The 20,758-nt window shown below is 48.5% G+C and overlaps 1 protein-coding gene across 17 annotated transcripts in view; it reads left to right on the forward strand.

Moving 5' to 3' along the window:
• Positions 1-15: 15 nt before the first annotated feature.
• NPHP4 (nephrocystin 4) overlaps positions 16-20,758 on the forward strand; it is a 67,147-nt gene continuing 46,404 nt past the window's right edge. For 13 of the 17 annotated variants that reach the window (XM_026085617.1, XM_026085613.1, XM_026085616.1 and 10 more), the window contains exons 1-10: positions 16-71; positions 926-996; positions 1,678-1,868; positions 2,561-2,713; positions 6,056-6,228; positions 6,534-6,598; positions 8,852-9,007; positions 14,846-14,982; positions 16,020-16,201; positions 16,505-16,631. In XM_026085617.1, the coding sequence (XP_025941402.1) occupies positions 1,698-1,868; positions 2,561-2,713; positions 6,056-6,228; positions 6,534-6,598; positions 8,852-9,007; positions 14,846-14,982; positions 16,020-16,201; positions 16,505-16,631 (1,164 nt within the window). In that variant the 5' untranslated portion in view covers positions 16-71; positions 926-996; positions 1,678-1,697. Of the gene's footprint in view, positions 72-925; positions 997-1,677; positions 1,869-2,560; positions 2,714-6,055; positions 6,229-6,533; positions 6,599-8,851; positions 9,008-11,734; positions 12,740-12,813; positions 13,563-14,845; positions 14,983-16,019; positions 16,202-16,504; positions 16,632-20,758 lie in introns of those variants that run through there. The other 4 variants (XM_026085622.1, XM_026085626.1, XM_026085628.1 and 1 more) reach the window with 4 other exon arrangements.

Below are 20,758 nucleotides of genomic sequence, written 5' to 3' on the forward strand. Positions count from 1 at the left end.
CGGTCGGGTCGGGTCGGCGGCTCCAGCGACACCCGGCCCGCGGCCACCCGCGCTGCCGCTGTCTGTGTTTGGTCTGTAATTGCATTTGTGTGTGTGCGTGTATAAGTATATATATACGTGTATACACATATATATGTGTGTGTATAAGTATATATATACGTGTATACACATATATGTGTGTATAAGTATATATACGTGTATACATATATATATATAAAGTGTGTCTGTATGAGTATATATACGTGTATGCACACATATATAAAATGTGTGTGTACATATGTGTATATATACGTGTATATGCGTGTGTACAGCGGTGCTTTCCAAGCCGTGTGCGCTGCTGCGACGCTCCGGTGCCGGCCCCAACCTGCGCGCATGCAGCACGGTGCCTATAGGTGTACACCTATACGCCCGTCCGTATGTCCTGTCGCTATAGGCATGCGAGGACGTGCTGCACCCGCGGGTTTGCGCCGCCTCGGGGCAGGCAGGAGGGGACCCGCGGCCCCCGGCGCCTTGCCCAGGTGTCGGGGTTCGGCGCCGTCGCGGGCGGCAGCGCTGGTGCCGTAGATCGCCCCAAGTTGGTGGGTCTTGTACGTTAACAAGCGACGTTCGTTAAAGGTGCGAGCCGGGCCCTTGCAGGGCACTGAACGCGCGTCCTGGCTGCTCTGTGGCAGTCAGAGCGGTAACCACAACAGCCCGACATGCATGGGTCTGAGCAGGACGCGCGGCTGGCTGCTTCCTTGGCTCCTCTCTGGGCGCGTGCCTGCCGGGCTTCAATCCCTCACCCTCTTGTTACTGAGTGCAGTTATAGCAGGCAACTCCCTGCTGGACATTGCTGCTTTTATGCATGTTTAGTCTTGCTCTTATGTTGTGGTTTTTCTCGTGTTGGGGTAGATGCTCTAGAAATACTCTCTGTCCTTCTTTCTAGATGTTCGGGGCTTAGACTCGAGTGCAGACAGCGCAGAAAACCGGAGAGGAGAGTTTCACCGAACCTSTTAGGTATAGCCCATTCAGCTCTTCAAAGTCGTCTGCTTTGCTCAAATTCTTGTGCTGACCAAAACCAGCCTGTGCCTCGCGCACAAGCTGTGGAAGGAGGAGAGGGCGATGTGGGGCCGCAGGTTTGGCGCTCGGGGGCTCCGAACCCCTCCTGCCCGCAGGCTTCCTGATGCTGCCGAGGTGCCGGGCAAAGCGCGAGCGGGAAACAAACTTCCACTGGGATCTCCAGTAACAGGAGATGCTGCCATCCAGCAGCGCGACAGAGTATCGCAGCTTCATGCAGCACTGGGAAGACTCGCTCGGTCCTCCCTTAGCTAACGGTCGTCTTCGGGACCCTTTGCACCCGCGTTTCTAGTACTGCTGCAGAGGTCTCTTATCTGGCTGCTGGCGTTGCCCTTTTTGCTCTACTTCTCAGCACCTCCAGSATTTGTGCGTTTATTGTCGAAAATGCACTTCATCCTTGTTGTGCAAATTTGGAAGCTAGCGGAGCCTGCTGTCGCAGCAGGAGACCTGGGAAGGGAGGTCTTACTCTCTCCGTAAATCCTTTGGATCCTGGACACTGGGTCCCCAAGACCGTGATGGTTTTCGTGACCTGTACGCTGCTCTTAGCAATTTCTCCTTGTGCCGGTTTTAATACACTGTGTTTTGAGCATGCATTTCCCTAAAACRGGCTTTATTTTCCAGATGAACGTTCTCTGTAGCAGATGCCTAGAAGAGGAGGCGACCTTCTAAACAGCAAGATGAGTGAATGGGAAAGGATTTTTATGCAAAATCTCACTGTTCCTCCACACTCCCAGCGGAGACGAAATATCCCGCAGGAGTCAACCACTTTTCAGTGTGTCCTGAAGTATATCGAAGGGGCTTTCATTAAACAGGTAAAGGAGTGTTCTGTCTCTGGGCTTTGCAAACAGTCGTGCCTATTTACTGACTTAAAAAACAACAAAAAAAACCCCATTCTCCCCTCCTACAAGCCTCTACAGAAAAGTACCAACCTATTTCAAAATTCTCTTGCATTCCGATTAGAAAAACAGGACACTGCTACAGCTGCTGAGTATCGTTTGCTGTATTTTCAGACCAGAGCTCAGAAAAGTTGAGACATTTGAAACGAGATTAACTTGTTTTGGAGGAACTAACTGTAGCTCTCCCCATACTATTAATGGTATCTAAATCCCTTATGTTTTTGCCTGAAAATTTGAGTTAGTTTTATGTGTTAATTTTTAACTTGGATAGGCATTTCTAATTAAAGCCTCTAGGCATTAAAAAATATTTTACCACTTTATTATTTATTTAAAGTCRAGTTTCCAGCTTCTGCTTTGCTGCTTTAATCTCTGGTTTTAAAAGATACTCCATTTGCCTTCAGAACAGCAGTTTCTGCATGCAAGCAGGATGAAGGCAATTCATGGAGTAAGGTATACTTGGCCACGTTTATGCTTCTTGAGCATCAATTAAAAACATAATTTATTTGTTATTTTATAATGAAGTATTTTGTCTGCACTTTTGGGGTAATTTAGATAACATGTTTCTGAGACAGATTCAAAGCTTATGCATCTATTTTTTTGCATTCCAGAGAGTGACAGAAGGCTGCTCCGACGTTGAATACCAGCTCCGCCTGTCCCTTTTCGACGTCACGTATCGCCACTTCTTTGGGAAAACATGGAAGAGCAGTAGGAGGCCTCTCCACTCTGTCCCGCGACAGCCCACCAGAGTTGTTTTCAATGAGGTATGATACGGGGGTGATAACAGGGAAGTATTTTTAGATGGAACGGTATTGCAGCGTTTTAGCTCCAAGGTAAGCTGAGGACGATTCCCAGCAAACCCAGAGCGCCTTCTGCAGTTGTTCACAGCAGAGCCTGCGTGGTTTAAGTGCTGGAGAGTGGTTTAACCTCACTAGTTTTTCTTCATATTGAAGAGGAGCAGGAGAGCACCTAAAACCTGTTAGGTCATCTGAGCTTTGAAGGGGGGGAATGAGCAAACGAACAAACAAAAAACTGAAAMCCCCCCCCAGCAACCTTGAAGGAGGGGGCAGTAACAGAGAGGTGAGAATAGCAGCTACTGAAACTAGGCCAGCTGGAGCTACAGGAACAAGCTGTCTGTAAGCTGAGTCTGTACACAGCTTTCTGGCTTGCCAGAAGCGAAGATGTCCTTTTCATTCTGCTGCTGAGATCCCATCCAGTGTGCCGAGCTGGTGCTGGAATGGGGTCGTGGACAAGCCACACTAGTTTCCGGAGCTGCCGTGCCTCCCGTGGGTGCTTCTAAGCAGATTTCGTCACTGAAGGAAGTTGCTGTTTGCAGAGATTGGCAACATCTTCATTTTGAGGCAAGAATTTTTCCTGTTAAGTCTCCCAGTAGTTAATGCAAGATGGATGGGGAGTGGACAAAGGAGATTCTAGCAGTGTATGAGCCATCAAGATTTTTAATACTTTAAAGGAAAAGACATTTTTCCTTGAGTTTACATAGGAGCCAGTCATCTTTGATGGTTTCATTCCTAATGAAACTGAAATCGCATGTGGCTGTTTGCTTCTCGGAGAACTCTGGGTGCCTGCTTCCTGCCTGCGCATCCAAATGCTTTAGACAGGAGCACTTTAAAACATCAGATCCTAAGTGTTTGCAGGATCTGGTCCTCTGTCTGTCCTCTGCCATGTCTATTTTCCCTCTTGAAGCTTTTCTGTGGCAGTTCGTTTTATCACCGCTCCTCTCCTGCATATGTTCCAGGAAAGAAGAACAACAAACCTTTTCTACTTCTGATGCTTCATAATCTCTTGACTGTGGTTTATCTCAGATCTTGTACGTTAAGATGGTTTCTGATCTTGCATGTCTGATTTATTTTTAAGGGGAGAATTCAGGTCTTCTGTTAATTCCAAGTTTGGGTAGTGGGGTAGTTAGCAGCTGGCTATTTTGCTGTGTGTCGCTTGTTGTGTTCCAGAGCTGACAGCAGAGTGCAGTGTTTCTTCAGGAATGGGAAGAGAATTAACAGTAGCCCCCAAGCAGAGCAGTTTTCTCTCATTACCTTGGTATTAAATTTACACAAAACCGTGTTTTTATCCATCATGAATATCAGCAAAAGAGAATGGCACCTTCTCCCTCCCACTGCTGTGAGATGAAAAATTGCAAAATTCACTGGGGCTGATTAACAGCACAGCTGGCAGAGATCCTTTTGCTCTGTTCTGAGCAATGGCTAGTTTTGTGCAGTTAGCCAAGAGGGAGACTGCAGATCCYTGCAGTTTGGACATTGATTGCAGCTGAGATTTTATCTCTTTGTTCAGGACTTTTTCTAATTATAGTTTTTATTTCCATTTTGACTACTGCATTGTGCCAAGGATGAAGTTCAGCATGCATTATAGGTGTGCTCCTTGGATTTATTTAGATCAGTAACAGTATCAGAGGTGCTTTATTSGCATGTGCATTTCTCCCCTGTTTTAATCATCAGTCAACCTGTGCTTTTTGAAGAGAGATGGGGAAGAACTATGTCACAGCATGTTGCAAAGAAAGAAACATGCCACTGTCTGACATAYGCCAGATTCTGCGTGCGCCTGCTTTTCTGAACACCAGCCCTATAAAATAAGTGATATCTGCAAACTTCAGGTGTTTGGTTTGCAGTTGGGAACAGTTAGCAGGAGCTTTCATTATGGACCATCTGGATGTTACAGGACTGGATTTCACAGCGTTTCAGAACTGACTGAATTGCACTGCATGTCCTCCATAGCCGGCCGTACAGCCCTCCCCTGAAGGCGCTGTTCYTTGCTCAGAAGTAGCTGCTGGCTCCTGGAGAGCAGCTTCACAGGATTTAGGAGCGTGTGAGGGGARAATTAAATCCTCTGTCTCCACATGCTGAATTTTGAGCTTTTGGCTGCAGGAACTAAATGGCTCTCAGGTGTCGTTTCGACTGCCCTGCCCTCTCAGCAGTCTGGCCAAAGAAACAAGTCATAACGTGGCTCTGCAGGAAGAATGTGGGCAAGGGAGGTCAGTCCACACAAGTGTGGCAAACGCAAGGTGACCTCTATTGGGAAGATTCATATTGCATTATTACAGAGTTTAGAGGAGAGGAACGTGCTATTAAAACTGTTATTAGCATTTAAGAAGACAACAGTAAACTTAGTTTAACAATGGAGCCGCTTTAATGGCTTTCTGGTTCTTTGCAAGCCAAAGCATCTGTCTGTCTCAGGCCAGCTGCTTGTCAGCAGCTAGCAGTCATTATTTCAATATTTTGCAATAAAAGATAATAGAATAATGATTTATTTCTCTGGGATGATGTGTTAATGTCTCTCTCAGTTATCCCTTCCTGACAGTCTGTGATTACAGTAAATATTTTCTCTGGGACACTGTGATAATGACTTTTTAATAGAAAGATTAACCTGGCTTTAAATCCTGTCCCTGGGAGATGACCTGTGTTCTGTCCCCCCCCCAGCTCTGTACCACTTTGATCTCTCTTTCTCACAGCACGGATGAAAGTTGTACCAGACCTGAGGGTTTCTAGCTCGTTTTGCTTTTCCAGTGTAGGGCTCACAATGAAATTGGAGGTCAGATGAGCATTTAAATCCTGCTTTTAAGGAGTTGGCAGCCTGAGAGTTACTAATCCACATTGCCTTGGAAAACGGGCATTTTCTTGTTTTCCAAGAAAAATGCTTTTCCTCAGAGTCATAAATAAAGAAACGCAGAGCAAAAAATGCTGTAGCACTGACTGTACCGACCTGCCAACATGCCAAGGAGCAGAGATGGCCCCTTTACTACCCAAAAAGTTTTAGGAGGAGCCCTTGAAGGGGGTGGGCAGAAAAGGAAGTGATGGAGACTGTAAATAGGGCAACTTTTGGGAATACTCTCCGAGGCTCCAGAGAATCATTCCGTGGCTACCAGCCTCCCTTTCAGCTTGACATTTCCGAGCAGTAGGCTCAGCACACCTGCTGGAGGTCACCTGCTCTGAGCTGCTACTCCAAGTTTTGTGGCTGTTCTTTTTGCGGTAGGATTGCTGGCTACATGTAACATGAATTTATCTGCTGATAGCTGTTCCAGTCAGGCCTGAAATCTGAAATATCCTTTCTCCCTTCTTCCCTCATCTCTCAACTAGACCATTTACTTCCACACCTCGTTAAACCATCCCAGCATCACTGCTGTTGTGGAAGTTGTGGCAATAGCCAAGAAACAAGATGGGATCTCTCAGGATCTGTCGTGTGGGTTTGGAATCATTCATCTGTTCAACAGCAAGTCAGAGCCGACAAATCTGGCTACCAAGGACAGAGGGTAGGTACCTTCTGCACGGGGGAAGTGGAGCTCACTAGCGTTTTGGTGAATGCCCTAAAGTGGTACGGCAACATACACAATTACTCCTGGGGGGATGGAAAAGGTGGTCCTGCGACTGCAAAAAACAAGCCTAGGATTTAGAAGATTGGAATTCTTCACTATTGGAAAAGCAGTAATGGGGTTGTCCCCAATAGAGAATTCATGATAACAAAGTAGGGATAGGTTGAATAGAGGCATTGCAGAAAATGTGCTTTAGCATGAATTTACCGAGTATTTCATATTTGGCTTGTGCTCTTTGGTTTTAGACTCAAGCTGTACCATGGGACACCCCGTGCATTACTGCATCCGCTTTTCCAGGATCCTGTGGAAAGTAAGCAGCAACGAGATATTACATGTCACTCCCTTCTTTGCAGTCTTTACTATCCAAATATGTATTGTGTTTATTTGGTAGATGTGTTCCCCCAATATTAGCATACAAAGCTTCTGGCAGCTTCTGGCTGCATGTGCGTGGATGCAGATCAGCCAGGCAGGATTGAAACTACCAGGCAGGGGAGAGGAAAGAGGTTCTTCTGTGGATCCTGGCAAGACAAGCTGACACCGTGGCCCAAAACAAATGGGATTCAGTTATTTATTTATACGTATTGATCAGACATGGCTCACAAAGCAAGGACTGCACATCATAAAAGATGAAATACAAGAGGACGTTGCCTTRCAGAGTGTGTAACTGAGACCTTTGTCCTTCTGAACGTTGTTGGTACTTGCCGGTTTGCTCCCTGCTCTCCCCAAGGCTGAAGCTAGCCGAACAGCTGTGTCGGGCCAGCGTGCGGGGCTGGAGAGGTGACCTCATCTGACCCAGGGAAGAAGGAAAGAGAAAATTCACTTTGCTTTTTACCGGTCACAAAAGTGCTGGTGCTGGGTTAAGAAAAAGGTGGGAAAGCCCAGCAGGGGCTGCAGGCAGGCAGGATCCCAGCAGCCTTGAATCGAACCAGCTTGACCTGACCCACCAGGGTCTGTGCCCTTGTAATGCTAAGCAGACACGTGCCGCCTTGTTTCAAGCACTGGCGTTGCCTGGTGGGTTTCAGTACCAAGGCAGAAATGGTGAGAATGTGAGTCTAAATAATGGTTTATTTGTATRTATGGTTATAATTTTGTCTTCTTTTGAGAAGCGATATCCCCTTTGCACTGTGAAAGAAAAAAATTTTGCACAGTTCTGGCACGTTTCAAGGGAAGTGGAGGTAGAATTAGAAATGCTCTTATAAGCAACGTAGTGGAAATAAAATGTAAGAGTGATAGGGTTCTGTTCCAAAGAGACTTGTTGGATTTGGAAGCTGATAGCTGCTTTGTTCCAGGTGGGGCTCTTCATAGAAAGTCACCTTGTGAAAGATACCCGTTTTTGTCTATTGAAACAGAAGTCTCCTAGCACTAGAAACAAGCACGTATTCTATAGCTAAGACTGAGAATGCACTGACAAGTGATAGGAATAAGCTTTCTGATTGCCCAGTGATGATGGGCAGTAAAGATGTTTGAAAAATACTGAACATTAGGTCCATCTGCGGCAGCCCATTAGAAAGCTTTCTGCTGTCTATACAGTGCTTCTTGTTCGGAGAAGGCAGCTCGGATCTGTTGCTATTTGAGAGGCATAATCGGTATCTGAGTAGTATTCCTTCCCAAGCRCTCAGGATGCCGGCATAGTCACTGGAAATAGTGAGTGTATCTTGTAGCCAGAAAGAGTCACCCTGTTTTTCCATCTGATGTGAAAACAGTCATAACTTCTTAATTCCATGAATGGCAAATGCTTCTTAGCAGCTTGAAAGTGGAAACGTAGCTTGAGACTTTTGAAAGCGCTTGGGACATGTTGTGCATCGATGCACAGAATAGAGATTTCTTCATTCTGGTGCTGAAAGGGAATTTAAACTTCCACAGCAACTCCAGAACCAGTTGCTTATGATCGGAGGATGAGCTGTGCTGCATCTGTCATTTCAGTTTTCCCTATCTCATGATTTTGCTACTTTGAAGAAGTAAAATGGGCATAGAGAATTTACCATTTTTGGTTAAAAGCAAGTGTCCCGCATAGCCGACCTGAGGCTACCTGCACTCAATTAAGCTTTTGCTTCCCTCTGTGTATGAAGGACAGAAATACCAAAGTGCATCTTCACTGGTTCTGTAAAAGCCTTATTTTGTCCTGAGAAGGGCTCTGTTACTTTTCTTTGGAAGATCTGCTAATATGAGAACAAGAAAAACTGCAAGATAAAGGAGCAGCAAGAACTATTTTATTGAAAAAGGGGTTGGATTTTTCTAGGTTATTGCAGCTTTGTGTGAATCTAGGCACTTCTGCTTTGCTTACTTCTCTGTTTGCTCAGCTTGGCATTCGTCGTGGTTATCCTGAAGCAGCAGAATGTGAAGATCTGTGGAGCCAGAATTCCCACAAAGCTGAGCATGAAAAAGGGCTCTTTATTCAGGGGTTCAGGAATGCGTTATTGTTAGCTGGAAAAAAACTAACTTTTCAAATTCAGGTTTTGCTTTGCTCCTAAAATGTTCATTTATTGATAATTTCTCTGACAACAGTGCTTTAAGACTGTCTCCCCATGGTTTTAATCATTTCATAATGTTTTCTCTTATTTAGAGAATAAGTACATGACAGTGATGGAGAACAGTCACCTGCAGTACACCTTAAGGCCCCACCTGCCCCTGGAGACAATATTTCACCTCTTTCCTGAAAACCTTCTGATGTCGGGGCTGCAGAAAATTCCTGGCTTGCTGCCTGCGCGCGGAGACACAAGTAAGGGCTCCTTCCTTTTGCTTCTGCCTGCGTCAGTCAAATCGCGGCATGAGCGACGCTGTTTGAGACTGCTCTCGTGCTGCTGCTGAGGGCACCGGGCGCCTGGTGGAGGGTGTGGGCAGGACAGGCAGGGCCCAGCAGGCAGTGGCGTCTGTTTTCTGTGCGCACCGACGGATGCTCGGCAGTGCCTCTGGGCTGCGTGGGCAAGCAAAGAACGGCGAGGTGTCCTCTCCCTCCAGCGTGGTTACCTGGAAAGGGAAGCTCCCTCCGTGTAGCTCCGTGGGGCTTGAGGTCTGTGTACAGACATCTGGGGAGAAAACTGCTTTCTGGATCTGTCCTTTGAGGTGGCAGTTGTCTCTTAAATGTCTGTGCTTCTGTGGTCAGGTTAGCGATCCTTCTGTGAACACCTCTAATGCATCTACAAAGCTGGGCATAACCGTGGTGGCCTGACCTCCCAGGCCAGACAGCCGGGTTCTTGCTTCCCGCTGTCATTTGTATGTCACCCTCGTCTAGGTGCAAGGAGCGTTAATTCTGTTTTTATTGTGCTAGCAAAATGTACTGACAAACAGAGCAATCAGTCTGTCACATCTCACTGCTGCAGTGTCATAAATAGAGAAACTGCAATAATATCTCATACGCAGTTGATTGCCATTGGAACTTCTCGGCCAGATTTTATGAACCAGTGGGTACTTGAGTCACTGGTGCCTATTTAAGAAAGGCAGCTTCTGTGCTGGTCTTAATGGGCCAGCTTTTGTTATTTTCTATGGGTTATATKGAGAAATCATAGGTGGAAAAAAGTGAAAAAAGAAAGGTTTACAGTGTACTTGGCTTCTGATTTCTTTGTGATTTCAAAATGTCTAGTGTTCAGTGCTTGAGCTTAAAGCAGTATCTTTATTGCCTTGACGGCTCTTCACTGCTGTGTTACGCAAGTGCTGTGGGAAGAGGCAGCCCAGTCCAAGTGCGCTGCCTCCTGGCAGCTGTCCTCCGAGATGCCCACGGTGTTTATACGTGCAGAAAAAGGCAGGAGGGTAGCTGTTTACCGTAGGGTGCTTAGCCGAAGGTTTCCTCAGAAGTAACGAGGAGCAAGAGGCTGCCGAGACGAGGAGTAACCAGAGTCTCTGCAGCAGCCAGCACACGACGGGGACTTTGTGCACCGAGATCGGAGTGTCCACACCTCGGACTGTACGCAGGGAGCACCCACTGCCGCTTTGGAAGCGGCCTTCCCTCAGCGTGCGTGGAAATGGCACGGAAAGGGGTACAACTGACGGTTCTGGCAGTTCTCTGGATGGAGATGGAGAAAAAAATGAGGAGTCAGGTGAAATTTCAGAGTGTCTATCCTGCAACCTGAGAGGCCAGAACTCGGATATCCGGGTGGGTTGGCCGTGTAGACGATACCACAGTACAGTTCCTTTCGGCTTAATGCAGCAGTGCAGAGGCTCAAAGAAGCGTGAACGTGTTTACTGGAGCAGGCTGCTCGGGAGCAGAAAGGAGGCCGTCGGGATCCTGAATACAAAGCAGTCCCAGATGCAGCTCCCAAGTAACTGCTTCTGCCATGTGCCAGGACATCAGGTGCCGCTCCCGGGAACGCGTCTCCTGGCAGCATCTGCTGCCTCCGCAAGGAGAACGGAAACAGGGGGGCATGCTGGAGAAAAGGCCTGTGCCCTGGGCTGGCCTCGTCCCTGCTGAATACGCTCTGCCGTCACGGGCATTACCCAAGAGGGAAGTTTAGCACAAGTCTTGTCAGATGAATCCGCTGAGCACAGGGTGAGATGTGCAGCCGCGGAAGCGATGAGCGTCCGTACAGGAGACGGCGCGCTGAGCGAGGCCRTACCCTTCGTGCGGGATCGGCAGGCGCTTGACAAAAGTCATTGACGGAGACTTGCAGCTCCTCTGTGAGCAGGCAAGTCTGTCCTTGTTCTCAKCCGGGTGAACCGAGGCGGGTGACAGGTAAGCTGATGGCCCGAGGGACTCGTGCGCAGATGCAGAGCTAGGCCAGGCCCAGCTAGGCCCTTCGCACCGCTCAGCGCTCTGCTCGGGCCCTGGCACCCCCTCACCCGTGCATCGAATCAAAATGATCAGCTGTGGCCTCTCCTAGGCGCCCTCCAGGAAGGGCCTTTCTCAAAGGGTGCTTGCCGCTRTGAGAGGCAGCATTTGGCGTTATAAAGCCTAACGGTGACACAAGCAAGCGACAGTAAAGAGGACTGCAGGAGTAAACGAGGAATTTGCTTTCAACTGCTTCATGCAAGGAAAACAAACATATGGAGCGTTTTATCCAGAAAGCAGAGTAATGCAGAGCTCAAACTGCTGCAGAGATTACGGGAYTGGAGAAAGTAGGGCAGGAGGAGACCTTGAGAGAACTCGCGGTCTGAGCTCGCATCGAGGCAGGAGCAGCTGCACCTGTCTGTCCCACATACAGATTTGCTAATTTGTTCTTATTGCCTAGGTCTCTTCCCCCCCTCTTCTCCTTCCTGCACCAGCAATCCGTTTCAGCGCCTGAATATATCTATTCTAAAGGTTTTCTCAATATCCACTGTGAGCTTCCCATGCTAAAGATTACAACGTTTTGGTTCGTGTCTGGAGGGCGAAAGGAATGACGTGGTCTGGTGAAAAGGCGAGGAATCGGGGACTGGCAAGCGTGGCCAGGCAGCCTTTTGCTCTTCCTACCGTGGTCTGTTCCCTAAAGCGTTAAACTCCAGAAGGTTCTGAATAATCTCAGTCACTGGATAATTAAACCAACAGAGCTCTATAGAGCCTTGCAGCAGGGACTATGCAATTCATAAATATTTACAACAACAGTAAAATATGTAGCCTGAAACCATCTATGCTTTAATAGAGCCCCCACTGTGAAACTCTGAAGGGAATGAATTGTTCAAGGGAGAAAACTCCCCGCCTGGTGTGGCRGCATAAAGCCCATTCTGACCTCCCCAAAACTCACGCGCGTTAATCTGGGCTAATCTGAAACCCCGGGGGACTGTGTCGCTAACGGGCAAAATGACGTCAAAGGGGGAAGATGACCTTGCTGCTTTGAAATGCTTTTTAATAAGTTCCCAGGCAGCATGCTGAGCTCTTCTTTTGCAGAGAAGCCTGGCTGSCAGGGCCCAGAGGAGGAGGATGGGGGTAGGACACGCTCCAAACCTGGGACTCTGAGAYGGTTCCTCCAAATGTCTGACTCGTCCGGGTTGTGAAATGCTAGCAGTCCTGGTTCCTCGCTGGAATTGCCTACTTAGGGACTCAGTAGTCTCCATCACCGGCGCCTGTCAGCCTGGAGGTCTCTTCAAGGAAGCGCTTGAACACTTTAATGAGATGAGGATCTTTAGTCTGTGTTACGGTGGAAGTCAAACTGCATGTCCTGCTGGTCTGTTCTGACTTTAAAAATTCATTTCCATGTCAGAAATTACTATTCTTGGGGTGTTAGAAACATTCTCCTGAGTTCTGGCATTAAGTATTGAGCTAATTCCCTCTGCTTTTTACTTGGAAAGGAGTATCATGGACTTCTCTGGAATTTTCCTTTCGTAGAGATGTAGTCATAGCATTTTGCATCTATTCCTTAAAAATGTCAAAATGGTTTCATTCTGTTCTCTTTTCTGTTAATTGCTTTACTGCCTGGAAACTGCTGTGGATAAATAATGGTTCCTTTAATTACAGTCATTCAGTTGAGTCTTAGGAGAAGCCTTTACAACTTGTTTAAAATTGTCCTCGTTCATGATGGTGTTCTGGATAGCTGGAGATCGGGTGAGTCCGGAGGGATGAGATTCTGACACAGATCTGAAAATTCAGAGAATAAAAAGACAGTATCAATTCTTCAGTTGAATTATTCTTCAGCTTGCTGCTTAGAAAACCCTACCGACGACCACTTCTTGGTTTGCATCGATTGATGTTGGAAGCATTAATGTTGCAGCGAGGTCTCCACAGCAGTTGAGTCCCCAGCACTGCTGAGACCACCGCCTGAAAGCATCCCAGTGAAACGGCTGCAGCGTGGCGTGGCTGGAGGAACAGCAGCGTCCTCTGAGCCCTTGGCCATAGGCAGAGAGCTGGCGACAGTCTGAAAATCTAGGAGCAGAACCACTTGTGACACAGGCCTCTAAAGCGTTTTCGTAACCGTTTTGCCAGCTTTTGGAGCCTTTGCCCTTACTAGCAGGTAGGAGTTAGGTTTCCCTGCATCCTTRGTAAACATCTCCGTGTGTGTGTATCACGTTCCTCCAGCAGCACAGAGCTCTAGTCCCATCTTGTGGCTGAYGAGAGAAGTATTATTTTGGCATTAAAATCGCACAAAGCCATGGATGTTGGTTTCCTGGCTTTTACTTTTGCATCACTGGCCAGATGACTGTATTAATTCTATTAATTTTCTTGCCAAAAACCATCTCTTGAGCATCARCTTCAGCAGGAGAGAGAGGCCACGTGGAGCTGCGTGTGCTCCCCAGAATTACGGGTAATCGCTGGCTGCCGTGTGTTCCTCAGCCTCCGGCATGGCAGGGAAGCAGGAGGTGGTCTGCAGGCACGCGGGTGCTGGAGAGGCTGGGTGAACTGGAATGCTTAGCTGGGAGACCTGGGGAAGGTGAGACTGCGTGTAAGAGTAACAGGATGGTGGCTGTGGCATCCTGCCTGCCCAGCCGCGGAGCTGCTCATCATCGCTCTTCCAGTTAGTGACTTTACRTTCAATTTGCTGCAAAAAGCCTAAAGTTTCTAACTACTACTTTTAGTGAAAAAAWTTTTTAATTTTTTGTTTTGAAGGAAAAATTTGTTAGCAGAAGTTAGCAGACTCCTTTGCTTCTGCTTTTCCCTCCCTTAAGCAAAAGAACCAAGCAATAAAGAGCAGTAATATGCTGGATATAAAGGAACAGGATGCTTGAAATTAGTTTACAAGGGGTAGTTTAGGCAAAATGTACCCTGTAATTTGATAGACTGAAGCATAAGATAACAGAGGATGTGGAACGTGTAAAGTGTGTTTGATTTCTAAAATTGCATTAAGGCAGACTCCGGCTTTGCTAGCCCTGATTTGTTAGGAGCGCCTCCGTTCCTCGGGGCCCAGAGATCCCTTCTCTAACCCGTGGACTCGGCCTGTTTAATCCCGCTCTCGGGAGCGCCTGGCCTCTGCCCCTTTCGTACGCCGGAGGCTTGTTGGGGCCCGCTGGTCCGGGCGCCTYGCGGGAGGAAGCCCGAGGGGCCGCGCTGCCGCCTCGCGCCCTGCGGCAGAGGCGTCTCGAGCCCGGCGCTGGGCGCTCGCAGGCACCGGGCAGGGCTTCGCCCTCGCGGCTCCTTTGCTTTGCGGCTGTGAGCCGAAGGAAAACAAGCCGGCTCTGGTTCAGAATCACCGTGAAATTCAGAGCGCTTGTCGTGGCCTGATCTGATGGGAATTGCTTGGTCGTTTTACTATGGCAAGGGTTGCCTGAGTCCGCGCGCCCCCGCAGCGCTGCCCTGCAGTGCTTGTTGAGCTGTCAGGCTTGAGGAGACAGGGAGGCTTGATGGCTATCGTATTTTATTAGGCTCAGGATGGTAAATTTAATAGCAGGAGAGGGGAGAACACGCTACACTTGCTGGAGAGGAGTATAGGTAGCGTCAGGAAACTTAGCTGAAACRGTAACAGATGCTACTCTGTATAACGCGCTCTTATCAGATGGTCGAATGGCRGAATTTATTATTAGCAGCATTTAGAAGGAGAACATGAACTGCCCTGAGATGTTCCTTTTTTGAGCTGGGTTGGGGAAGGACGAGGGCTCTGCGCCCGCGTTGCCTCCTGGCTGCTGCCTCCCYGCGCGGCAGCGGGACCCGGGATGGGGAGGTGAGGGACCCCCTCCCGGACCGCGGTGTGACGGGTGGCTGGCCRCCTTGTCTTTGCAGGTGATTGCTTCCTGAAACCGCGGCTCATGAAACCAGTCACGTGCTATCTGGATAAACTCTCCATCCATCTGTACCCTTCTCTGGAGAAATTTGAGGAAGAACTGCTGGATCTACTAAACGATGATCGTTTGCTTAAGGTAGTGCCAATAGAATTACAACAGGAGAAAGTGTGATAAATAAGCAATAATGTCAGTGCTTTGTTTTTAGGTGGAGTGGAAACATTTAGATAAATTCCGTTAGTGTATTTGTTTTGCTTAGAGCATCCTGTTTTTGCTAGGAAAGTCTTTTTCTTGCTTTACTTAAAATTCCTGTGTACTAATCCAAAAGAAATCTAAGCAGGTTTTGTTTTGAATAGGCAAACCCTAATAAGTAGACTTTCGGTCAGCTCTGTATTGAAGAGTGGAAAGATGAGATTTAATGTTTGTTCTACTAAGTCTCTTTAAGAGTCGTACCATTTAGTGAGCAACAGAGACCTCAAGCAAAGTCCTTGTTTATTTGTCAGATTTGCACTGAATCTGCTGTTAAGATGAAACACTTTAATATCCAGCAATCACTCTGGGGCAGGTTCCATTTTTATTAGTTTATGACTGATTGCCTAAATTTTCCTTTTCACGAGCCCCTGGGCGCGCTCCGGTGGCTCAGGAAGAGGCCCTGGCAGGGAGCCGAGCCGCGCGAACGCGTGCCGGGGTTGCAGGGTGCCCCCCGCCCCGTCACGGGCCGTTCCCGCTCTGCCGGCTCGGCTTTGCAGGGCGCCGAGCGCACCCCCGTCTGCCCTGCGCACGTGCCGGCAGTCCCGGTCAGGATCAGACCCAGGGCATTGCTTTTCCGCGGACTTTTTCATTCGTGCACGCAAGACCTCTCTTCCAAGGAGATGGCTGAGCCCTGGCCGGTGCAGGGGCTGCGCGGGTGGGAGCCGAGGCCCGCGGCTGTTCTGCGGGAGCGGGAGGGAGGGAGGGAGGGATGATGGGGCGATGCCTCTGCAGAGGGGCTGATCCAGCCGTGCCAGCTGAACGGCATCTGCAGCGTTAGTGCGTTTTCTGCCTTGGCAGAGGATTCCTCCTTCCCTCCTCGGCCCCGGGGAACCTGCCCTCCAGCCTGCTGCTGCGCGTCTCCCAGAYGTGCGTTGCTCTTCCAGGCTGTAATTTATCCTTTCTGGAAAACTTGTGTCCCCCAGGCTAACTCCACGCCGGACGGCAACACGGTCGCCGTTCAGGAGCGACGGCTGCGCGTTGGCGTCCACAACGGCCTGTGCTTTGTGCAGGCGCCGCAGGTGGCTGTGCTGGTGCCGGAGGTGGAGGTGGTTCGGGGGCGCTCGGCGAGCTTCCTCGGGAAGCAGGGCTCCGGCTCCAGAGCAAGGTAAAGAGCAAGAACCCGTAGCTGCTGCTGCGGGGCTGTCGCCCTTGCCCGGGGCCCCAGTTTTTCCTCTCACGCCTGGCAGGCTCCTGCCTGCAGGGCCAGAGCTGCGGACCCTGCCTCTCCCCTCTCCGCTTCTGGCATTTTTTGTCAGACTGAAGCTTGGGTGCCTCCCTGTGCTGTCTGTCAGCCTGTTTTCTGGTGCTTTGCTCAGTGCCTCGCACAGCAGAGAGTCAACCGCGCATCCCAAATAAATACTTTTGGCAATTGCTTTTTAATCCTCCCTTTTGTCATGCTCCAACACAGCAGAGCAGGTCAAGCTCTGGTTCTGAGGAGTCGCATTCATTTGACTGAAATGGTTCGTCACCCGGCGTTTGCAGTCTTCTTCCAGCTTGAGTATGTCTTCTGTGCGCCGGGGGGAGCCAACGGGAAGGTAGGGATGAACTGCACACTTACAAATAATTTTTATCTTTCGTCTAGAAGCGTAGAAAAGCCTTAGAAACCGGTAAAGGCTTTGCTGACAATCCTTAACTAGTCACACGTCCCTGAGGGACTGCGGTAACTGCTTCCCAGCTGCTCTGGTTACTCAGTGACATTTCTAGAGTTTCTCTGATCAATTATTAAAGCTTATAAATCTGCACCTGATGGACCAGAGTCCTTTTGAGTAACTAGATATTCTGCCCAGATTTCTCCATCCTGTATTATCAAGACAATAGACAAATGGCACCTTCCGAGCTATTCTTGTCCGCTGTATAATTAGCGCAGGCATTGAAGACGCGTGTTATCCATTCAATAGCTCCTTCCTCAAAGGTTAAGGTCTTGAGTCCTGCGAGGAAAAATGAAGTAGTTTCTTGCTAGTGCGTGGCTTTCTGATTCCTGAAACGCTGAATTTTGCTGCATGTGGTCTAGCTGGACAATAATTCTAGGTCCTTCAACCTGCTAAACTAGTATTCTATGCCTAGGTGGGAGAAAAATGGGAGAGAGAGGTACTGCCCTTGCATTTCAAAATTCGAGGTTACATTTATTGTAATGAAGCCGTTTTTTCTCAGAACTCCATTTTATTTATTTATTTATTCTCCTCCTCCTCCTGTTAACATCAGGACAGTCTGAAATGAAGCTAAGAAACAATTTTGTGAAAAATTTCTTAAATGAAAGGGACTTGGAAAAGATAGGGAATTTGTTGACTGCCTCACCTTTTGGTAAAGTGAAAATGTGATTCAGATAACAGTATACGTTCTGCAATGTCTATAGTAAAGAGGATGGTTTTAACATTTAAAAAGAGCAACCTTTTTTAAATGTGCTGAACAATGGTAACTTAAATTGAGAGAGGGGTTCCCCCCCCCCCAAAAAAAAAAAGCATGTTAGAAAATTTTGCTGGCTTTAGCAGTGATAGTTGGGTTATTTTTCAATGTTTCCAACTCCTACCATGATGATCTTATGTCTTATATTTCAGGAAGCAAATACACCATTTTCCACAGAAATGGTTGATAATGTAGGAGAAAAAGATGTTGTACCCTTCAGACTCAAACTCGAGTGACCTCAAAAATCACAGAGCCAAAGCTCAAAACATTTGTTATTTCTTAAGATATCTCTGGGATATCTGTTGTGTAGTTGCAGGCTTTTCTGCAGTTTCTGCAGGGTTTCAGTATTTTTTACCTTTTCCTGGCTTATTTTAACACATCACTGCCTTTTAATTATTTCTGAAAAATGAAGTGTTTTTCATTTGCCAGAGCAATCACAAGATCTTAGTGCTTGATAAATTTCTTCTTTGCTTCCCATTGTTTTTTCCCCACAATCCGTCTTTGTTGTGGCCGTGCTCTGCTCCCTCATTAAGTGCAATAGTGGAAAAAAGTTGTTGGTTTCTTAAAAATTACTATTGACTAGCCTCTGAGATTTGCGACTTGCCAGGTGGGGAACATAAAGCAGAAGAGAAAGCACACTGAGTAGAGGAATCCTCCCAACAACAGATTTATTAATCTTGGTAAAAACTACTAAAAGTGTGAGTGCTTATTAGGCACTACTCTGCTTTTATGAATACGATTACTGTATGCATCCCTGGTCTCGTAAATTGGAATTGCGACCGCCTTTGGCTCATTGGTATCTTAGTGTCTTCGATCAGGAGCCCAGCTCGGCCCGCTTGTATTGAATCTCTGCTGATGGACTGATGGATTGTCGATTCAGCGCCTCCTTGTCCCTGCTTAGGCAGTGATTCCTTCTGGCATTTAAATCCCGCTGCCAATGCCGTMCGCTGCATTCGCTAGCTGATGTCCTAGAAGACAGCCCACTCCTCCATTCCTCTCTCCATCGCCTTTACCAGCCCTGGGTTTCACCCAAGGGTGGCTTCCCGCTTTACCTGGGGAACACCTGGGGCAAATCCCAGTGGCAACTGGACTGTGCCATGGGAGCTGCGGGCAGGATGTCATCCCCCTTCCCGCCGGGAAAGGGCTGTAGACGTTTGCCGGTGTTCGGTTTTGCGCTTGCCCCGAAGCTGGTGTCAGCAGTCCTCTGCCCCGGCGTGCTCCTGCGGGACGTGGGGCTGCTCGATCCRTAACGGGTGACGGTCAGGGCAATTGCCTCGGCGGCCGTCGCATCTCACTAGGCTTCACCGTTGCAGAGGGATGTCAGGAAAGGTGCGACAGTCGCACAAAGAGCCGCGTGAAAGCAGGCCGTGCTGGTAATCGTTCAGGCTCTGCTTTCTGGGAGGACCGGGGAGCAATCTGCTGCCTTGCCCGCTGGCGTGCGTGCTGCCCGTGTCCTCTGCTCGGGAGGTAAAATGCGTCAAGAATAGAGTCTCCGGGAGGATTACAGATAATCCTGCTTCCCCGCGGGGAAGGAGGGAGGGAACGAGGAAATTGTTAGTGTTGAAATCGCTGGAATCTCATCAGGCTCTCTTACAAGTGGGTTTCTTTCTATTAGTTTTAACTACTGCTGGAGATTCTGACTGCCATCAAATTTAAATATTCACTTCTGCCTTTGAACATTGTAAAACTTAGAGGCAGGAGGGAAAATTGCACTTTCCTGCACAGTATCTTCTCGGATCAAACAATAGCTGCCTTTGTTGCTCGTGTGCAGTACCCGAGAACTGTTCCACTCTGTAGGACAAAAGGCGAATATCTCCTATCAGCGTGTCACAGCGCTTTCAACAGCACCATGTGCAATATGTCACAAATGGGCTTATTAAATCATTTTAATTACATGTTGTTAAATTTTTTCTGCTGTGTATATGTACATGGAGAAATTTAGCCTGCAGCAGTCCTGGAGTGTTCTGGCAAACTGATTTGGAGAATTTCAGCTTTTTTAATTTAAAAAAGGCTCTTTAGAACGTAGCACAAAAATAAGCTTTATGCTGGAAAAAAATTAACCCCTCGCGTTCTTTTCTGGAATGCTGAGGTTTTTCTGAGCGTTTAAATGTGACTTTTTCCAGCCCTTAAAATCATGAGAAATCTCTGTATCGACTGTGCCACGTTTGCTAACGTAGATTTACTGATCGTTTGCATGTATTCGGTTATGTSGTTCCATTTTTTGGAGGTTAAAACGACCCTTAAGAAATGATTCCAAACGGTAGCATGTGCAGCGCCGGCGAGCTGCGCCGTTTCGTCTCTGCTGGGCCAAACCTGCCCGTCGGGTCGGCGGGGGCGTGCGGACGAACGTCGGCGCGGTGCTGCCCGAGAGCAGCCGGAGCCTCGCTCGGGGCGCACGGATCCGTGCGGTAGCGGCCGCGCCRGGGCGCACGGATCCRTGCGGTAGCGGCTGCGCCGCGCCGCACGGCTTCGCCCCCGCGTGTCTCGCTTCGCCRAGGCGCAAACAGGGTGAAGATGATCTAATTCCGGGAGGGACGAAGTTTAGACGCGCGGCTGTTGTCAGCGGAGCGGCAGGCAGCAGGGAAGTGCTATTCCCTTCCCTAGCAACAGCCGCCGGCTCGGGGCTCTTCTAGCGCCGCGCCGGCTCCTCGCCCGAGCCGTCGTCTCCGGAGATCCCTCGCTATTCCTGCCGTTAGTCTCTGCGCCGACGGAGTGCCCGAGTCGATAGCAATTGATTCGTTATGAGTCCCTAATTGTCCCGCTAAGGTGGCTGCGAGAGGGTCATTGATAATGCAGTAAATGTCCTCTCTCATTWGAGCTGTCCAAAGCAAAACTGCGCGAAAATATGGATATTTATAAAAGTGGTACATGCATGCCACGCCAAAGGGATTTGTATTGATTGGGAGAGGAAAATCTGAGAAGAACTGTGCCGTTGGAAATTAGATATTGGATTCAACTCATTTAAACAGCTAAAACCTAAGGACCTACAGAGGTTTGGGTCTCAGAGTGCATATATATTTTTAACTGTGCTAACAAACTCGGTTTTATTTTCAACTCAAGTTGAGTTCCGAGGTTTAATTAAGAGCAAAGAAAAACAAAATCCCCTTAGAGCGCACAGTGCTGGCGGAAGGGACCGGCCGGGAAGCCCTGCAAGGGGAAGCAGTCGGTTAACGGCAGCCCTGGCGCACGCAGGCGACGCTGCCTCCGTCCCCTGCGCCGCGCGTTTCGGCCGTGCCGGGTGCCGGGGGCAGCGGTGGCC

This window comes from Apteryx rowi, unplaced genomic scaffold (genome assembly GCF_003343035.1).
Source record: "Apteryx rowi isolate R43461 unplaced genomic scaffold, aptRow1 scaffold_67, whole genome shotgun sequence".
NCBI lineage: Eukaryota > Metazoa > Chordata > Aves > Apterygiformes > Apterygidae > Apteryx > Apteryx rowi.